This window comes from Triplophysa dalaica, chromosome 14, assembly GCF_015846415.1.
Source record: "Triplophysa dalaica isolate WHDGS20190420 chromosome 14, ASM1584641v1, whole genome shotgun sequence".
Lineage (NCBI taxonomy): Eukaryota > Metazoa > Chordata > Actinopteri > Cypriniformes > Nemacheilidae > Triplophysa > Triplophysa dalaica.
The window spans coordinates 15,028,930-15,045,697 of NC_079555.1; the positions used below are offsets into that span (position 1 = coordinate 15,028,930).

General features: G+C 37.9%; 1 protein-coding gene across 1 annotated transcript in view; it reads left to right on the top strand.

Annotated features, from left to right (window-relative positions):
• The window catches only part of clmpb (CXADR like membrane protein b), a 67,902-nt gene extending 52,353 nt beyond the window's left edge, over positions 1 to 15,549 (top strand). The window contains exons 2-7 of the mRNA XM_056766755.1: positions 472 to 629; positions 4,040 to 4,235; positions 5,959 to 6,126; positions 9,160 to 9,282; positions 10,425 to 10,566; positions 10,920 to 15,549. Coding sequence (XP_056622733.1) covers positions 472 to 629; positions 4,040 to 4,235; positions 5,959 to 6,126; positions 9,160 to 9,282; positions 10,425 to 10,566; positions 10,920 to 11,259 — 1,127 coding nt within the window. The 3' untranslated portion in view covers positions 11,260 to 15,549. The remainder of the gene's footprint in view (positions 1 to 471; positions 630 to 4,039; positions 4,236 to 5,958; positions 6,127 to 9,159; positions 9,283 to 10,424; positions 10,567 to 10,919) is intronic.
• Positions 15,550 to 16,768: the final 1,219 nt, after the last annotated feature.

The window sequence follows — 16,768 nt, forward strand, 5'->3', positions numbered from 1 at the left end:
ATCCTTGTGACGCCTGTTTATAATGCGACTCAAGCCTCGGCAATGAGAGCTAGCCTCCAGTAAATTAGCCAGGGAGCCTGTGGCGGGAAGAGCTATACATTCACAGAAGCCCGGATGTACTGAATGTGGACTGGTCACATGAATTTACCAAGTCCTCTGGGAGAGCATTTGGAACAGGGTGGCAATTCATGACAGCTTTGCAAACTTTCCGAAGTTATGCTTAGTTATTGATAATGTTTTTCTGTTACATATTGTGTTAGATGGTGAAAAGTGAAATGAAAGATTCTGCTTTATTTCCATGTGAAACTGCAAGGAATATTGTCAGGAGGGGATTCTTAATGGGATAATACAAATTTGACATTTATTTTGGCAATAAATGGAAGTCTAAGTTCACTCAGAAGCCGTTATGTGATTAGTCTGTTATACATATATATACCTATATAAAATTTTTGCTTGTGTGTTTCTCTACAGTGTTGTTGAGTTTGCTCTCAGCCAGAGCTCAGACTGAGATGAAAAGAGTTGTCGGGGACAACGCAACCTTGCCTTGCCATCACCAATTCTGGCAGTCGAACGGGCAGACGCTGGACATCGAGTGGCTTTTGCAGAAACCAAACGTTAAACAGCATGTGGTGAGAGATCATAGAATTCACATCTTTCAATTTTATTTTGATCATTTCTCTCTTCATTTCAAGGTAAGAGATGAATCATTATAGTTTAGAAAAACTAAAACAATTTAAATATTTATTTAAATTGAAATCTGATTAAATATCAGCCTAAATATTATTTGAAAAAACTAAACTAAATGAAAACTAGAAAGCATTTGAATGATATGAGTCACGGTTACCCTGCGATGGGTTGGCACTCCATCCAGGGTGTATCCTGCCTTGATACCCGATGACTCCTGAGATAGGCGCAGGCTCCCCGTGACCCAAGGTAGTTCGGATAAGCGGTAGAAAATGGAATGGAATGGAGTCACGGTTAACTGAAAATGAAAACTAAACTTACGCTAAAATAAAAATGTATTTAACATAATAAACTTAAAAAAACTTAATAACTTAATAACTTAATAAAAAATAAACAAATTAAAAATGAGTAAAATAAAATAATAAATTATAAAAAGACAAAATATATAATAAAATTATAATAAAATTGCTAAAAATTAAGTTAAAATAAACAAGAAAACTAAAATAAATAAAGTTATTTTATCTTTGGCCTCCTTTTTATTTTTCCCTTGTCTTGGAATTGTTTGTACACTGGAGGTTATTTTAGCATTTATATGTGCAAATCTGTTTTCAACTTGAAATCTTACTGCTTTCTATAGGAAAACGAGTATTTAGTAACTTTTTTTAGTAGTATTAACTTAGTATTTTCAACAAACGCCGATAATGTAATTCCTCCATGACAAGTAGGTTCAAAAATGGCTTTCAAAATCTTGCCATAAGGAGTCTACTAGGCAAATTTGCTCATGACCGATTGGGTATGTTCTTCAATAGAGGCTGGTTTTCAGAGTATATTTTGAAAGTAACTAAATATATAAAAGTAGAAAAATTCCAAAACCTACAAACAGGGAGCCCACACAATACCCATGGACCAGAATATTATAGTAACTTCAGTGTGAGCTCTTTTTAATTAAGCCATATCCTATACCACCACATGCTTTTCAGACAATGTCAACACCACATTTTTGACAGTTGTGTCAGTGTGTGATGGAAACAGTCACATTTAGGTTACAATGACTGATCTTTTTCATGGTTGGAGACTTGTTACCAATGCCTCTCCTGCATGCATCACAGGTCTGATGCTTCTGTTTTCTCTCTCTCGCACGTGCTCTGAACAGACACTTCCCCTCATTTCTCTTTGTCTTACATGCAGTAAAAACAACCAGATAAGAGCGATTTCTTATCCGAGAATCTTCCTCTGTGAAACTAACATTGTTTTAACACGGCTTCAAATGTTGGTATCTTTTCTGTAGCGGCACGCAGTAATACATCAGGGGATAGTCAATCTGTGTCAGTCACAGCCTTCATACTTGCAGATTAAATGATTTATTATCTGATTGTGATAAGGTTTATGATTTCTCATATATAGGATCTCTCTTTTGTTTAAAAGTCAACACAGATCTGCTCGTAATCAGATGAGGCTAGATTTCAATTGGCTTAATGTATAAAGGGCTAAAAAAAATTATATTCAGTTTTATTTATATAGCGCTTTTCACAATGTTTCATTGTAGGATCTCTCTTTGACGATCGATCATCTGCGACAAACTTTTTTTAAATATTTAAATTTCATGAATAAGCAATTTGTTTGTTCAAATGAATGCTGGTAATGTCGACTTGTCAAGATTTAGACACAACATGTTTAGTAACATGTCGGACACTCTGAGGGGTCGTAAACATTACCGAGCATTTGAAGAGATGCCGTGACTCAAATGTTACTCAAAATATGTTGAAGATTATTCTCAAGCAACATGAAAGTCAGTTGTAATCGAAACGAATAAATAAATATGACAAAGAATGCAGCCAAACGACTGTCAGCGATGCGGGGCGAATCACAGATGTTTTGTCAAAGATGCAAATGAGTTTCAGCGAGTGTTGTGTCATTGTGTGTATGAAGTGAGCAGTGACTTGCGACAGCTCCAGCAGGTGGACCAGACCGCAGGTGTGTTGATGTGTAGCGACATCAGAGTTTAGTCCTTTACTGCAGGCGTCGAGATGGCTGTCACCATCAAACTGTGTGTGTGTGCTGGCAGCTGTGTTTGTGTGTGACAGCCCTTTAGCATCTTTTTCAAGGCCGGTAAGGCTTTCTTAAGAGGAATAGTGAGTTTTTGTGTGTAGATGAAAGAGACACGGCACAACTAAAGTTCCTTTACAAAGTCATACAAAGAGTCATACAAAAATGACTCTCACTGTTTCAGAAGAAAGGATTAAATTAAATAAGCATTTCAGGAGTACTTATGTAAATAAAACCATGAGAAAGTAATACAAATTCAATTAACAAAAACAAAGAAAAAAAGGTGTTTCTCAAGATGACTTAAAGTGGTTTAAAATAAGCATTATAATAATTCAAAACAACTTCAAGTCAACATATTTTTCAGTGTTGGGTTATTTATATAACTAGTATATATATCTCTATTCTAAGAATATTTAATTGTATAGAAATTGTGAGTTGGGGGGAAGCCCTGAAGTCAAAGAAAGTGAGATCTATTCAATACTGCTGGATTGTTCGAAATACAATCTTGAATAATAATAAAAATATTATATAATATATTCTTTTATAAAACTTATATTTTGTAGATATAAGATGCATCTAATTCAGTTTATAGCAGTGTTTCTCAACCTTTTTGACTTCAACATCCCTCCATCAACCCCACCACAATTTGATCCCCCCCTTCACAAATTGTACTCAATAAAACTTTCTAGAGCTTCATATTACTAGAAATTAGTTGTTTTAGGTTATTGTAATGCATTTTTTATAAACACAGGTCTACAGGATTGACACACATACTGCTCTGATGTCTTAACCTCTATTGTAACAATATAAAATATTGAGTTACTTAAAGTGATAGTTCATCCAAAAATGAATATCCTGCCATCATTTATTCACCCTTTTGTCATTTCAAACCTGCAATACTTCCACAGAACACAAGAGAAGATGTTTTAAAGAATGTTGGTATCTGAACAACTGCGGTACACATTGACTTGTATTGGTTTTGTGTCCATACAATAGAAATGAATTGGTACCACCGTTGTTCGGTTACCAACATTCTTCAAATAATCTTATTTGTGTTCTGCAGAAGAAAGAAAGTCAAAGAGGTTTGAAATGCCAAGAGGGTCAAAAAATATGACAGAATTTTCATTTTAGGGTGAACTATACCTTTAAGAAGTTTTACCTAAAGGGATAGTTCACCCTCATGTCATTCCAGACCTAAAAGAAAATATAAAATCTGTCATAAAAAATGTACTGCATCCTAAATAAAGTCTGACTGTCCCATTCTTCAGCTATATTTGAATGAAATCTCCATTTCTCTGTTGTATTTTAGATCATCACATTCTTCAACAACGAGGTCTATATCAATGACAACCCTGCCAGCCGGCTGTCCTTCGCAGGCGACTACCTGAACGGAGATGCCTCTCTCCTGATCGGCGATCTTCAGCTGACTGACTCTGGAGAATACCACTGCAAGGTCAAAACAGGTGGCAAATACCACTGGAGCCAAGTCAACCTCATCGTGCTGGGTAAGGCCCCTGGCGCTCCCGTCTTCCAGGAACCATTTCCTCAATCTGCCAGCCTTACTGTGATTCAATTTCACCATCATTCAAATTACGCAATTTCTCAGTTATTGGCGTAATCTAGAAATATGATTTGTTGCATTAACGGGCCAGAAACTGGTGGCTGGCGAAGTTCGTTTCACTTGGGATGGTAATGCAAGCGGACGTTAATATGAAACAGTGGGAAAAGAGAGCATTGATTGAGCTCCATCTTTAAAAACACAAGAGACGGAATTAGGAACGTACCGTGTGTTATTTCTCTTCTTCTACCCAAGCAGTTTACTGTCATCACAAATGAGCTTCAGATGAGCTTCGATATTTTGCGCTGTCTAGTTTCCATTATTATACGGCAGAGATTCCAAAACGTCATTTAGATGCAATATATATATGACTCTGCAGTGCTCAGCAAGGAGAAGTGACGGAAACAAGAGGTTTCTTTATACTTTAAATCATCTCTGGTTTACTTATTTGGTTGGCTTTGGTTCATAGCTCAGCAGTGTTAAGCTGTATCGCAATTCTTCATTGTATTTCCAAAATAGTTGTATTGCTAGATTAGCATGCTAACTACAAAGGGCCTGAAAAGTGATGTGACGTTGCGAAAGAGAGAAAGCGTGGATGGATTGATGTAAATCAGGCATCCACGCTGGAATTTCTTTTATTTATTTACATATCAAAGCAGATTAGCTGAATTCTGCCTTCCCATAATCCCCCCGCCTTCCTCCCATCTCTCTCTCTCCTTTACTTTTATCTTTTCTCCCTGCCTCTATATAAACACATTACAGCGAGTTAGTGTTGAGATTATTTTGTTATTTTCAGCCTGTTGTTTGGCACTTTATTCGAAAGGCAGAGAGAATGAGATTTGACAGGGAAGAAGGATCTGGGGGGATATGAGCCAGACTTGCGAACACAGCACAACGTGTTAGCCGCTAAGCCATGGCGTCAACCGTATTGAAGGAGTGTTGACTTTAAATAGTGATTTTATTTCTTGGTCTGTTTATTTAGAGGGTCAGCAAGGGTCGATGGGGGTCACACTCGGTCTCTTAGCTGTCATTCAGACCCAACAATTCTGACCAATGCTTGGGTATGCAAGATACCAGTGGGACGTTCTGGAGGCCAGTTGGTAACTGATTAGGGGCAGGGGGTCTGTTATTTGACTTCTCTGTCAGTTTAGATTTGCTGTGTTGGGTCAGATGGGAGTCCTGACCCTCGGCCCCTAAATGTCAAAATTGTGATTGATTGTCTCTTTCAGTTCATCAACAAATATGCCAATGTGTCTTTATACAAGTTTGATTCGACGTCTTTTGTTGTTTAAAGAAAGTTCTACTTAAAAGAAAGCTCACCCTTGTGTTATTCCAGACTTGGAAAATAAAGATGTTTTAAAGAACGTTGGTACCAATCGACATTGGCTCCCATTGATTTCCATTGTTTGGACACAAAACCACAGAGACATTTCTCAAAATATCTTCTTTTGTGTTTTGCAGAAGAATGAGTCACTTACATGTTTTGAATGACATAAGGGTGAAGAAAAGATGACAGAATTAACACAACTGCAACTATGAACATTAAAAAACATGCACAACAACAGCCTTGGGTTCGATTGCTGAGGAAACCACAACTAATAAATCACATAGCTTGAGTGAAGATAACAAACATGCAACATTAACACACATTCTTGTTGTCTCATTTCCAGTGAAACCCTCAAAGCCCCGGTGCTGGATGGAGGGCAGGCTGCTGGAGGGCAGTGACGTGAAACTGAGCTGCAAGTCCTCTGATGGATCCGACCCCATCAACTACAAATGGGAGAGAGTTCTGGATAAGGGCAAGAGTGTGGGGAAACTACCTCCACTCGCCCTCATTGGTACGGCCAAGACATTCATTGTACATGTTTTGTGACCAATAACAGAACTCAGGTGTATAGATGGTTTCATTGGATGCTCCGTACCTGGCCCGAAGTAAACTTTCGGTTTGTGTTTGTTTATAAAATAACAATTTATCTCATTTTTAATTAAAAAAATGTGTAATCCAATTTGAATATAAGATTTATATTAATATTTGATTGTATATTAATTGTATTAAATTACAACTACACACAGTTATTGATTCTTTGTGGAGGTCTACCAGAAGTTACTACAGGGCCACATAACATTTGTTTGTTGTTGCCGCTGAAACCGCCAATAATTTATCTCATAAATACCTCAAACCAAAAACCACCCACTAAAACTTGAATATTTTTTAAAGATCATATCTTGAACTTACAAACCTTGGAAACTTATATTCTCCTTCAGAAGTGCTGATCATAGCAGCCTCATAACTCATTAAAACTTTGATAAGAACCTTAAAAGTTTTCGTCAGTGCCAGAACTTGCGTTGAAGCCAGGAAATGAGATTAAAACCACTCTGTTGAGATTAGCATACAATATTCAAAAGATGGTTATTAGATGGACTAAGCGAGAACTAAATGTCTAGACCAGTGATTCTCCAAGGGATTGCAGATTTGACATTTACATTTTGTGATTATTCATAACATACCCAAAACATACTGTGCTGAGTACAATGTTTTTATTTAATAAAGTAATTGATTGTATTCTTTTATGATGTCGCCTTAGATGTCAACAAAAGTTAATAGATTATGTTCTCCTATTTCAAACACTGATTTGTTTTACCGTAACTATGCATTCTTATACAGGTAGTTGCATTTAACTTTTTGCGTTTAGCATTGTTTCTACTGCTGACTGCGACGCAACGAGAAGAGACAAGTCTACACCAAAGGAGATGTTTAATAATCATTGGTCATTAATACCTCAAAATGCATCTTACTCAGTTCTTCTTGGACAATAGACCAAGTCCTAACAAATGCGATTTAGAGTCAATGTTCAAGCACTGTTTCAGGATGATTCCTCTAGCTCACACAAGCTCATCCGAGTCCCATTTTGTTTTACAATCTATTTAGCTGTATGCAGTGCCGTAGATGAGCTGGACCGTACCCACGCCCAAACTCAACAGTTAACCACCCTTATCAATGAACACCTGCTCGCTCTAATTAGCTTTCCTTGGCCGGTGAACATTTCACGACTCCCAGAATTCACAGCACATAGTGGATGAGTAAACGGTCCTAGTGGCTAGGGATTATAAACGTGAGAGAGGGATTCTGAGCGAGTTCAGTGCGTCCTCCTCCATCATCCGTGCAGACACAAGGACTTCCTCACGGTCCAGAGAAAAAAAAACTTTTACTGTCGATCTCATGTGCTGGAGTTCCAGTATAGCTATGTATCATAATGACACAGGTTCATTTGTTTAGACATAGGCACAGACACACAGGCTTTACAAATGTTGGTCTTTTAAATAATAGTCTGTTGGATTTGAAGTCGGTGAAGTAGTGCTGTAAAAGAAGTAGGTAAACAGGACCACAATAGCTAAAGTTCTGGTCTGCAGAGCCGAAGCAGGAGCTGTAGAGTTACTAATACCATGATCCTGCTTCATCAGCATTGTGGTTTTGAGTGAGACTCTTACCCTGAGGTCGCTTCATAGGCACCGACCCTTAAATTGTGCTCTTTAGCATAACACAGTGCACTGGAAAAAGAAGACATTTCCTGTAGTACCTTACTGGCTGGAGTAAATCTGGACGAAATGTAGTAGAAGGTAAAAAATAGCTTTAAATTAGCATTTAAATGCTAAAGTTATTGCCCTGCAAACATAGAACGTTACCCAAACATATACTGCATTAAATATTTGAAGAGTTTGGTTCCAAAATGCGATCATGAAAAAAAATCATGTTTTTTAAATTGCAATCAAACTGCACGTGGTTTCTTTTGATTTAAGCCATAACCATAAAAAATACAGCTACTTTTAACTCTTTCACCGCCATTGACGAGTTATCTCGTCATTTAAAAAAAACGCTTCCCCGACAAAGACGAGTTATTACGGCAATCAGTGTTTGTACTGTTTTACAGCAGGTGGCGCTTTTACACAACTTTGGGAAAAAGTACAGAATCCCAGAACCTAGAACGTATATGTTTTAGCGGTTTTTAATGATTGTTCTGAGTGGAATCTGGGCGGAATCTTTGACAAAAAACGTTAATTTGATTAAACATTTATCTGTTTAATCAAAATGAGGCATTTTTGAAGAAACCTACCCACATCTACGGAGTGATAAAAAACGAACATATGAAGAAAGAAGAATACGGTTTCTTTTGTTTAAAAGCTGAGACTCTGTTCTTTCATTTGACATATTGTTTGTCCATATATTCTTTACAGAAAATGTACTGTGAGCCATTAAATTTGGGTGAAAATGTTAAAAAGGAACATTTTGGTAGCCAAAAACTAATATTGTATTTTTGTGAAAAGAACTTTGCTGGATAACAAAAACAGAATAAAGAAGTTTAAAATAATGTGCTTGGAACTAAAAACTGACGTTCCAGTGACATTCTGAGAACCAAAAATAGTTTGCCACGAATCTGATAAAAATAAATAACAGTAAATAGGGCAGTATACATAATAAATCAAGTTTTTTGTTAAATACTCACCTAAAGTAGGTGTACGTAATCTAATCATAATATTCAAATAATCCCTTATTTGATAGATTTTGACATATCGTATTGAAAAATAATATATTTTGATTTAAAATGAAATTTTGTAGTATTATTTCACATCAAACTACAAAAAAACATGGCTTCCTTCACATAGATTTCAATATTTGAAATTACTCAATTAATATAAAAGACCTCAAGGTTTTATTTTCACTGAATGATCTTTATGTTAGTAGGATTATATAATGTAGAAAACTCACAGGCAAGGTCACATGTGTGTGTATTATAGGTAAACATCATGTATGGATTTTAGTTTGATTGATTGTATGGACAAAACAAATCTAATTCTGCTTCTCTCATATTCAGATCTGAAGAACCCAGAGATCGTGACCTTGAGAAACTTGACACAGGACAGCTCAGGGGTCTACAGGTGCACCGCCAGCAATGATGTGGGAGAGGAGAACTGCATCATCGAGGTCACAATGCAATGTAAGTTCAGCTCAGGTCAGCCTTCAGTTGGGTATCAGTGCTGCGATTATAATACACTGATCTGAGATCAGTCAGTGGTGACGCAAACAGGCGCAAATAAGGTGTTGTCTCAGTGTAATGGATGGAGATGGTTTCCACACAGCACAGTTATTTCTTTCTTTTTTTCTTAGTATATTTTGTATGTCTTTACTGTTTTCAGTTTAATATAAACCATTGTTTTTGTTTGTTGGAAAATTTTCCATTTGTCTTACACACACACACACACATTTCGTCATTTAACAGACGCTTTTATCCACACACACACTCCTAACTGAACACTGAGAATAAAAGAAAGCCTGAATTTGGCTGTTTGTCATTGGTCTTGCTCAAATGGCCATTCCTCAGTGTTGTGTGTAATGGTTTTGGAAGAAGCTGAAGAATTTAATGCTCACCAGAGGAAAGATAGAGAGAGTTCTATAAACATCTGACAACTGCTCTGCACTTAGTCCAGCGCTCTTCTGTCACATCACAGGAAATGAAAAGAATTGATGTGAAAGAGGCATTCTGCCATTGTGGCTGGCAAAGTTTAATTTTGTTTAATATAGGTCTTTCTAATTCAGTTTCATTCTCTATATATCTCGTGAGGACTTTAATAAAGTGTAACTACTAGGGATGTCACAATATTGTTATCGCAATAGCAAAATCATCTCAATATTACCGTGGTCACATGACTGTATGAAGCGATAGGTCTTCCAGGCCTAACATAGAGAATGTTTAGAAAATAATAGATGTTATCTTTGGCAAGGTCCATCTGGTGCAATTATTTTATTTTAAAAAAGGGATGTTTAGGGCATTTGAACCATCTCGTGCTAAAACTCATACCTCTAAGCAACGGTTATGAGTAGAAGATAAAGAAAAGAGAATGCACATGGAACATCATTAGTTGTAATTTTAAATATTACATTATATTATAAATAACTATTGTACTGTGGACTTTCTAGGTATAATCGTACAGTGAGATTTTGATATTGTTTGATCCCTAGTACAACCATATGGTCTCCCTGCTAATATAACGTTCAAACAAAGACAAAATCTCCCAAATGTGAATATCATCATGTGAATGTGTCAGATGTGATGTATGCGCTCTTCCTGTTTGTGTGCAGATGTGAGGGGTATAGGTGTGGTGGCTGGCGCAGTGGTTGGTGTTTCGTTCGGCGTCCTGCTTCTCATTCTCATCATCTGGCTCGTCTTCCGTAAGAAGGAGAAAAAGAAATATGAAGAGGAGGAGACTCCAAATGAGATCAGGTGATTGTGTGCTCTGTGTTTTATGTATGATCCGTATTGATTTTGGTTTTGTAGTACCACTTTCCTAGATTAACTGCGGCAGGGAGCGCTGCGTTTTTTTCCATGTTGCCATGCGTGGGCTTGTATGTTCGCATGTGTGTTCCGGATGGCTCTCTTCGGCACATTTACCTCACCTGCTGTACAGGATGATCTCCATAATATATGGGACCTCTGAATTATGCACACCTTTCCCTCCCCTACCTTTCACGGACCTATTAAATTTCCACGCATAACAAAAAATGTCATTATGGAAGTAAAATGTTGACTTTAAAGTAAAGAAATAATGTAATCTATTAATCTATGTATTTTTGCAGGGAGGATGCCGAAGCTCCTAAATCCAAACTAGTGAAGCCCAACTCCCTCTCCTCATCTCGCTCCGGCAGCTCGCGCTCTGGTGCTTCCTCCACGCAGTCCATGGTGCACAACAGCGGCCCCCGAAGCCAACGCCCGCGACCACCCGCCGTCGCCGCCCTAAAGGAGAACGGACAGCCCCACGTGTTTCCCCAGTCTCCCCCGGCCTACACGCACGTGGTGCCCAAGACCTCCGAACCCCCTATCACCCCAAAATTCAGACCCCCCAACCCTCCGGTAGGCCTGGCCATTCCCGCCGGAGTCATGGTGCCCGCCCAAAGCAAGGCCTTCCAGACAGTGTAGAGAGACTAAACACAGCCTGCTGCGGGCATCTATACGGGAAACCCACAGTGACTCCAAAAGTTGCACCTATGATTTGGGATAAATAAACACTTTAAAAAAGAAACTATAAAATAAAAGCATAACTAAAGGATGTAATTCAAAACAAAATCATAAGCTAAAAAGTTGAATGCATATTTAAAAGGGAAAATACAAAGTGCTTGCCCCCTTCTGAAGTATTATAGAAAATAAGAAGTGAGGAAATGTTTTGTCTCATTTGTCTTTCTTTTGATCTCACTGCGCAGGCCTCTTTTTCCTTCCTTTATTTCTCTTTTTAAACTCACAAAGGCTTTGGAAGCGTTGTGGCCAGTGGGGTGGAAAGATTTCCCCAAGTGCAGTTTATTTATTTATTGAATCGCAGAGGCTAAAGGACCAAGGGCAGGTTGGGTTTATGAAACACGATGTAGAGGCATTAAAGGAGCAGCCGTCTGAAAAGAAATAAAGGATATTATCTGAGAGCTTGTTGTTGGAAGCTGCACAAGTACGAACTTCCAGTACATCACGTTCAGCGTTTCCCAGAATGCAGTGCAGCTTCCCCAGACATCAAAATCTAAATCAATCTGATCAAAGTCTCAAACCTCCAATCATAAAACAAATGCTGGGCGGATGGAAAGAGGGACTTTCTGATGGACATTCCGGCACATGGAGACACAAATGAGTTGTGTTTGAGATGCAGTGGCACTGAAAGACTAAATGTTTGCTAAATGGTTGTTCTTTTGCCTGCAGTACTATCACAGCATCAGCATTTGTGAGCCAGGTGCTGTCTGCACTGGCACCATGCATATTTTAATTAAGTCATTGTCGTTCTTTTCATTGCGTCCACACTTTCAGCCTAAATTTAGATTCTGCACCTTATTCTGAAAAGTACATTTTGGCATTCATGGCATCTGTGATTAATCTAATCACCAAACGATGAAGACGAGCATTACAATTAAAGGGATATCTTGACATGCAACATATACAGTAGTAACATGCCAGCAAAGCGTACCAGATGGCAATGGTTTGCGGCATCTTCTACAACCTGCCACTAAGAACCATTCGGCACAACTGCGCTGTGCAAATTTCATTCAGCCTTTTTTTGGAGGGCACATTACCCTGATTTGCATAAGTGAACTGCGGAAAACAACGCAGGCGGTGCGAAATAAATGTCAATATGTTTCATTCCTTATGAATTCCCCACCGGCTCTTCGCTCTTTAACAAATATCTGCAGTCAAATGTGTATATACAGGAACGCAGGTCTGTGAAAGACAGTGTGTGGTCTGGATTCATCCTCAATGTTTATTAAACAGCATCGCTTCAGTTTGTATCACATGCAGCTTTATTTTCAATGATATTGAAACCAAAATCTGTTATGAATACTATGAATGTGTGCAAGGCAAAGATGCTTTTATTTATTTTTGTCCTTCTTTTCTAGAATACCCAGCGGTCGTAGATGATAACATATGAGGCACAAGTAACTTTGAATATAATCTCACAGTACTGTTTGAAAGGACTTCTGTACAGAGTACGGGCAAAATAATGCTTGCGTGGGACGTGGGTGCGGGTTCGTGTACGCACCGCGGTACGCTCTCCTGGGACTGTCTCAATATGGCTGCCTTTTTGTGTCACACCCGTGGCTTCATCTGCCGAGCGCTGTCAAAACCTTCTCCATTAGCTGTGTCTCTGAACCTTTGGGAAGGCCTCGCTCGATGCATTTTTGAGATTTGAAAGGGACAAGTTGCCTGTTTTGTGTGCCTTCACAGTAACTTCTTCCCTTGAGTTTGCTTTCTCTTTTATTCCTGCACATGACGAAAAATGGATGTCCTGGAGACCACGTGTAAAGTCGGCGAAGAGAGAACGTTCTGGCACAAAGAGGCAGTCATAGACAGACACAAAAATGATGTACACTATGTAGTCATGATGTTGTTTTATATTGTACATACAGATAAATATATGCACACGATATTCTTTAAGTTATGGGTTGAAGATTGGGCTTATAGGCCGTAATAAAGATGTAGATTATGCATTTTCTGGAAGTAATAATTGGTCAAGGCACCCCGAGCCACTAAGCTCCCTTCAATGAGTAGAATAATTTCATTCTTTATGGCTACTTGTATATCTGCCACTAATGGACCTTAAGAAAATATCTTAGAGAGCAAAAGCCATAAGATACGAGGAAGTAAGTATAAGACGCAATTACCCACAAACAATCCATCCTCATACACACATTTGCGCTTTACTTTCGCAACCAATTTTCTTTGGGGATCTTAGCTTCCCATATGATTGTGTTCGGTGAGCTACATCTCTCCCAAAGTGTACGCCGGCTGACACAACCTCATAAATTGGTACGTTCTCTAGAGTCGCATACTCCAGGAGTTGCTGGGTGGACTGTTGTCAGCAAGTATGATGGATGGCCTGTCACACAACGTGGGGAGTGAATGATGGAAAGTGTAAGGGCAAGGAACACAGGCAGAGCGCTTCGCTTCCAAACCTCGCAGAGGTTGTCTAGCATCCTTACCTCTGAACTGAAACCAGGATGATTTGAGTGTGGGTTTGTGCTCTCCCAGAACCCTTCAAATTGGGTCAATTCTTAGTCTCAGTGCTGTGTTCCGAATCCAAGTGAGCTGTCTTCTAAGCCTTCTGAGAAGATATGAATTCCCTTCCAGTATTTCAAACAGTGGCATGCAGTCAGACCCTTTAGACTTCAGAAAAGACAAAAAGGCAGAAGATTCAAGTTTTATAAAATTTTCAGTATTGAATCATTTATATTTTATAGATTATATCAAAAATCAAATTATATGAACAAATCTTACTTAGTCTGTTGCAAGGCATCATGGGAATGCTGAGAGAGTTATGCAACCAATAAATGTGCTGCTACCTTGGAATTTGGCCAAGTTAAAGGTTTGAAACACACCTAAAGCTACAGTATGTTCACACTTGGCGACTATTTTGAAGATGTCCGAGTACGTTTTATATTTTATTCCTATGGATTAAACCGTGTTTCCAAAAATGTCCTTAGCATTTATTTTAACGCCACAGCCAAAGTCTTTTTCTGCAGCTCAGAGGGACCTTTCAAGCTGAAAAAGTGCAACGTTTCCAGAAACAATTACGCCTATCTTTTTGACAGCTGACCAATGAAAAGCGAGTAGCACGATCTGTCGTTTCCATAACAACAAGAACATCATGTGCGGAAGGTGATTGGTGGAGCAGGATCAAGCCTGGGAAAAAATGGCGTCCAAAATGGCACCTGTTTTTAACTCCAAAATTTCGTTGTCAAAAAAATCGGCAAGTGTGAACATGCCCTTAGATGTCTTAAATTACACATTGAGAGCTCACTGGGGTTCAGAACACAGCCATTGTAGTTTGTTCATTTTAATCAAACATTTAAAAGTGTGCGATCTCGTCTTCCGTCTGTTTTTTTATTCAGTTCGTTTTCTGAGCCTTCTAATGTATTTCTCCTGCAACAAGACAAGCCTGGTCCACTTTCTCACACAACTAACCTTTGATAGCGTTCATTATTACTCAATACTTCTAAAGAGCCTTCATAGTAGAGTATTTATAAACTATCAGCGCACACTCTGTACATCTTGAAGTGCCGCTCACGTTGCATACAGGCATTCTCCTCTGAATGGAAGTTCAGACCTGGGAAACTTTCAAAGTACATCTGCAATGAGTTATGAAATTGAGCACCAATTTAAATATGTATTGACTATATATGTAATCGATCATCCAACGTGGTAATCAAACGTACTGGCAGACATCTCAGAAAGGCTCCTTTGACTCCTCTTAGAAGTTGTAGCAGTTTGTTTTACTTGTAATGGGGGCTTCTTATCCATTGGGAAAGCAAAAGGATTGCATGTTATGGCCTACAGGTCAGATATTGGGAATGCTTTGCTTCTGTGTTCAAACCTGCATTCGGCTGAATATGTAAGTGTAAATATGACCAGCATCCTCTCATGTCACGTTGATTTTATTTTACATGAGCTGTATCCATCTGTTCAATTATTTTTGTAGGTTTAATTTGCTTTTGAATGTGGGGACCTGGGGCCTGTATTTGGGCTTGAGTCACAATCGGGAACTGTTAGAAAAAAGGAACATTCTCATCTTTCTTTTTGCCGTTGCATTCATTTTGAGTTTTGTAACCAGTTTTGTTCATTTTCGAAAAAGATCCATTCTTGTAAATATGTCCCTCTACAAGTAAAAAAAATGTATATTTTTACGGACTCTGAGTTATTAATACTTCATTTGCAAATAAAATATTCAATGACAAGTTATTTGGCAGCACGTCATTTGATTAGTCGGAAGCGAAACCGCATGCGTTTGCTTGTATGAATATTTAGTTGTGTGATGGAAATTACCTTAATACATGATTAGCAATAATGTTGACATTTTTTGAAATTCAACAATGTGTTTGAATTGATTTGAGCTATTATGTAGACACAGGGAAATGAGTTAAACGAGTGACATCATTAGACAATGATGTTTCCTCACTCCAGTTTCACGCATCCTTGAATTAGTCAATTATCGTCTAAATGATTACATTTACAATGATGTTCCGTTTTTTCAAGCATGCATTTTGCTTATTTGATGTGGAACTTTTTAGACCATCATCACACAATTCGGCTTGTTAGGAAGCCATATGGCCTTCAAAGAAAATGTTTGGAAAGCATACGTCCAAATCAAATCAATCATAATTGCTGGAAAATTATGAATAATTTTTGTATATGATTTTTAATACACTTAGTTAACCCAACTTATTACTTTTAAGTTAGGACAACAAAATTAATAAACCTGCTTATCATACAAAGTTGGAAAAGCTAAATAAAAATGGTTAATTTTACTGTTAAATGAAGTGAAAACATTTTGTTGACGTCAAATACTGTGTGTTTAAATCTTTGGTAATTCGGTAATCGTGTGTCACTTATTAGAGAATTTGCCCAAAATTAAGAGACCATCCCATAATTTCATCTAACCAGCATTTCTAGATGTATTGTGGCCGTTCCAGTCCAGAGTCTAACAGCCTGACAAGATACATGAAAACTGTGATAAAAATCCAGGTTATCACATAGAAAATACTTATCAAACTTTTCCTGTTTAAAAATATTCCTGTTGCTTAAAAGTGAATATGAACTTTTTTTCATTTGCAATATTTGAGGTGTCAGACCATATAGTTATTTAGACCAGTTTCCCCAGTTTTCATTGTTTGCAAATAAATGCAAATAGAAACAATATTTTTTGGGGTATTTGGTAGAAATATTGCTTGAAGTTCACAAAATGAAGCAAAAACTATCATTTTCCTTTTTATCTTTTCCGCGCCTGTGTTGTAGGTGGATGGATGATGGAGAACAGCACTGTAAACCCGGAGAAGATGGGAATATTTAACTTCAATATGTAATTTATCCTTTTATGAAATGAAGTAGACAGAACTTAAATAACTGTACCAAAAAAATCATTTTTGAGTTCCCCTCACAAAACTCTTTCAGTTTTTTATTT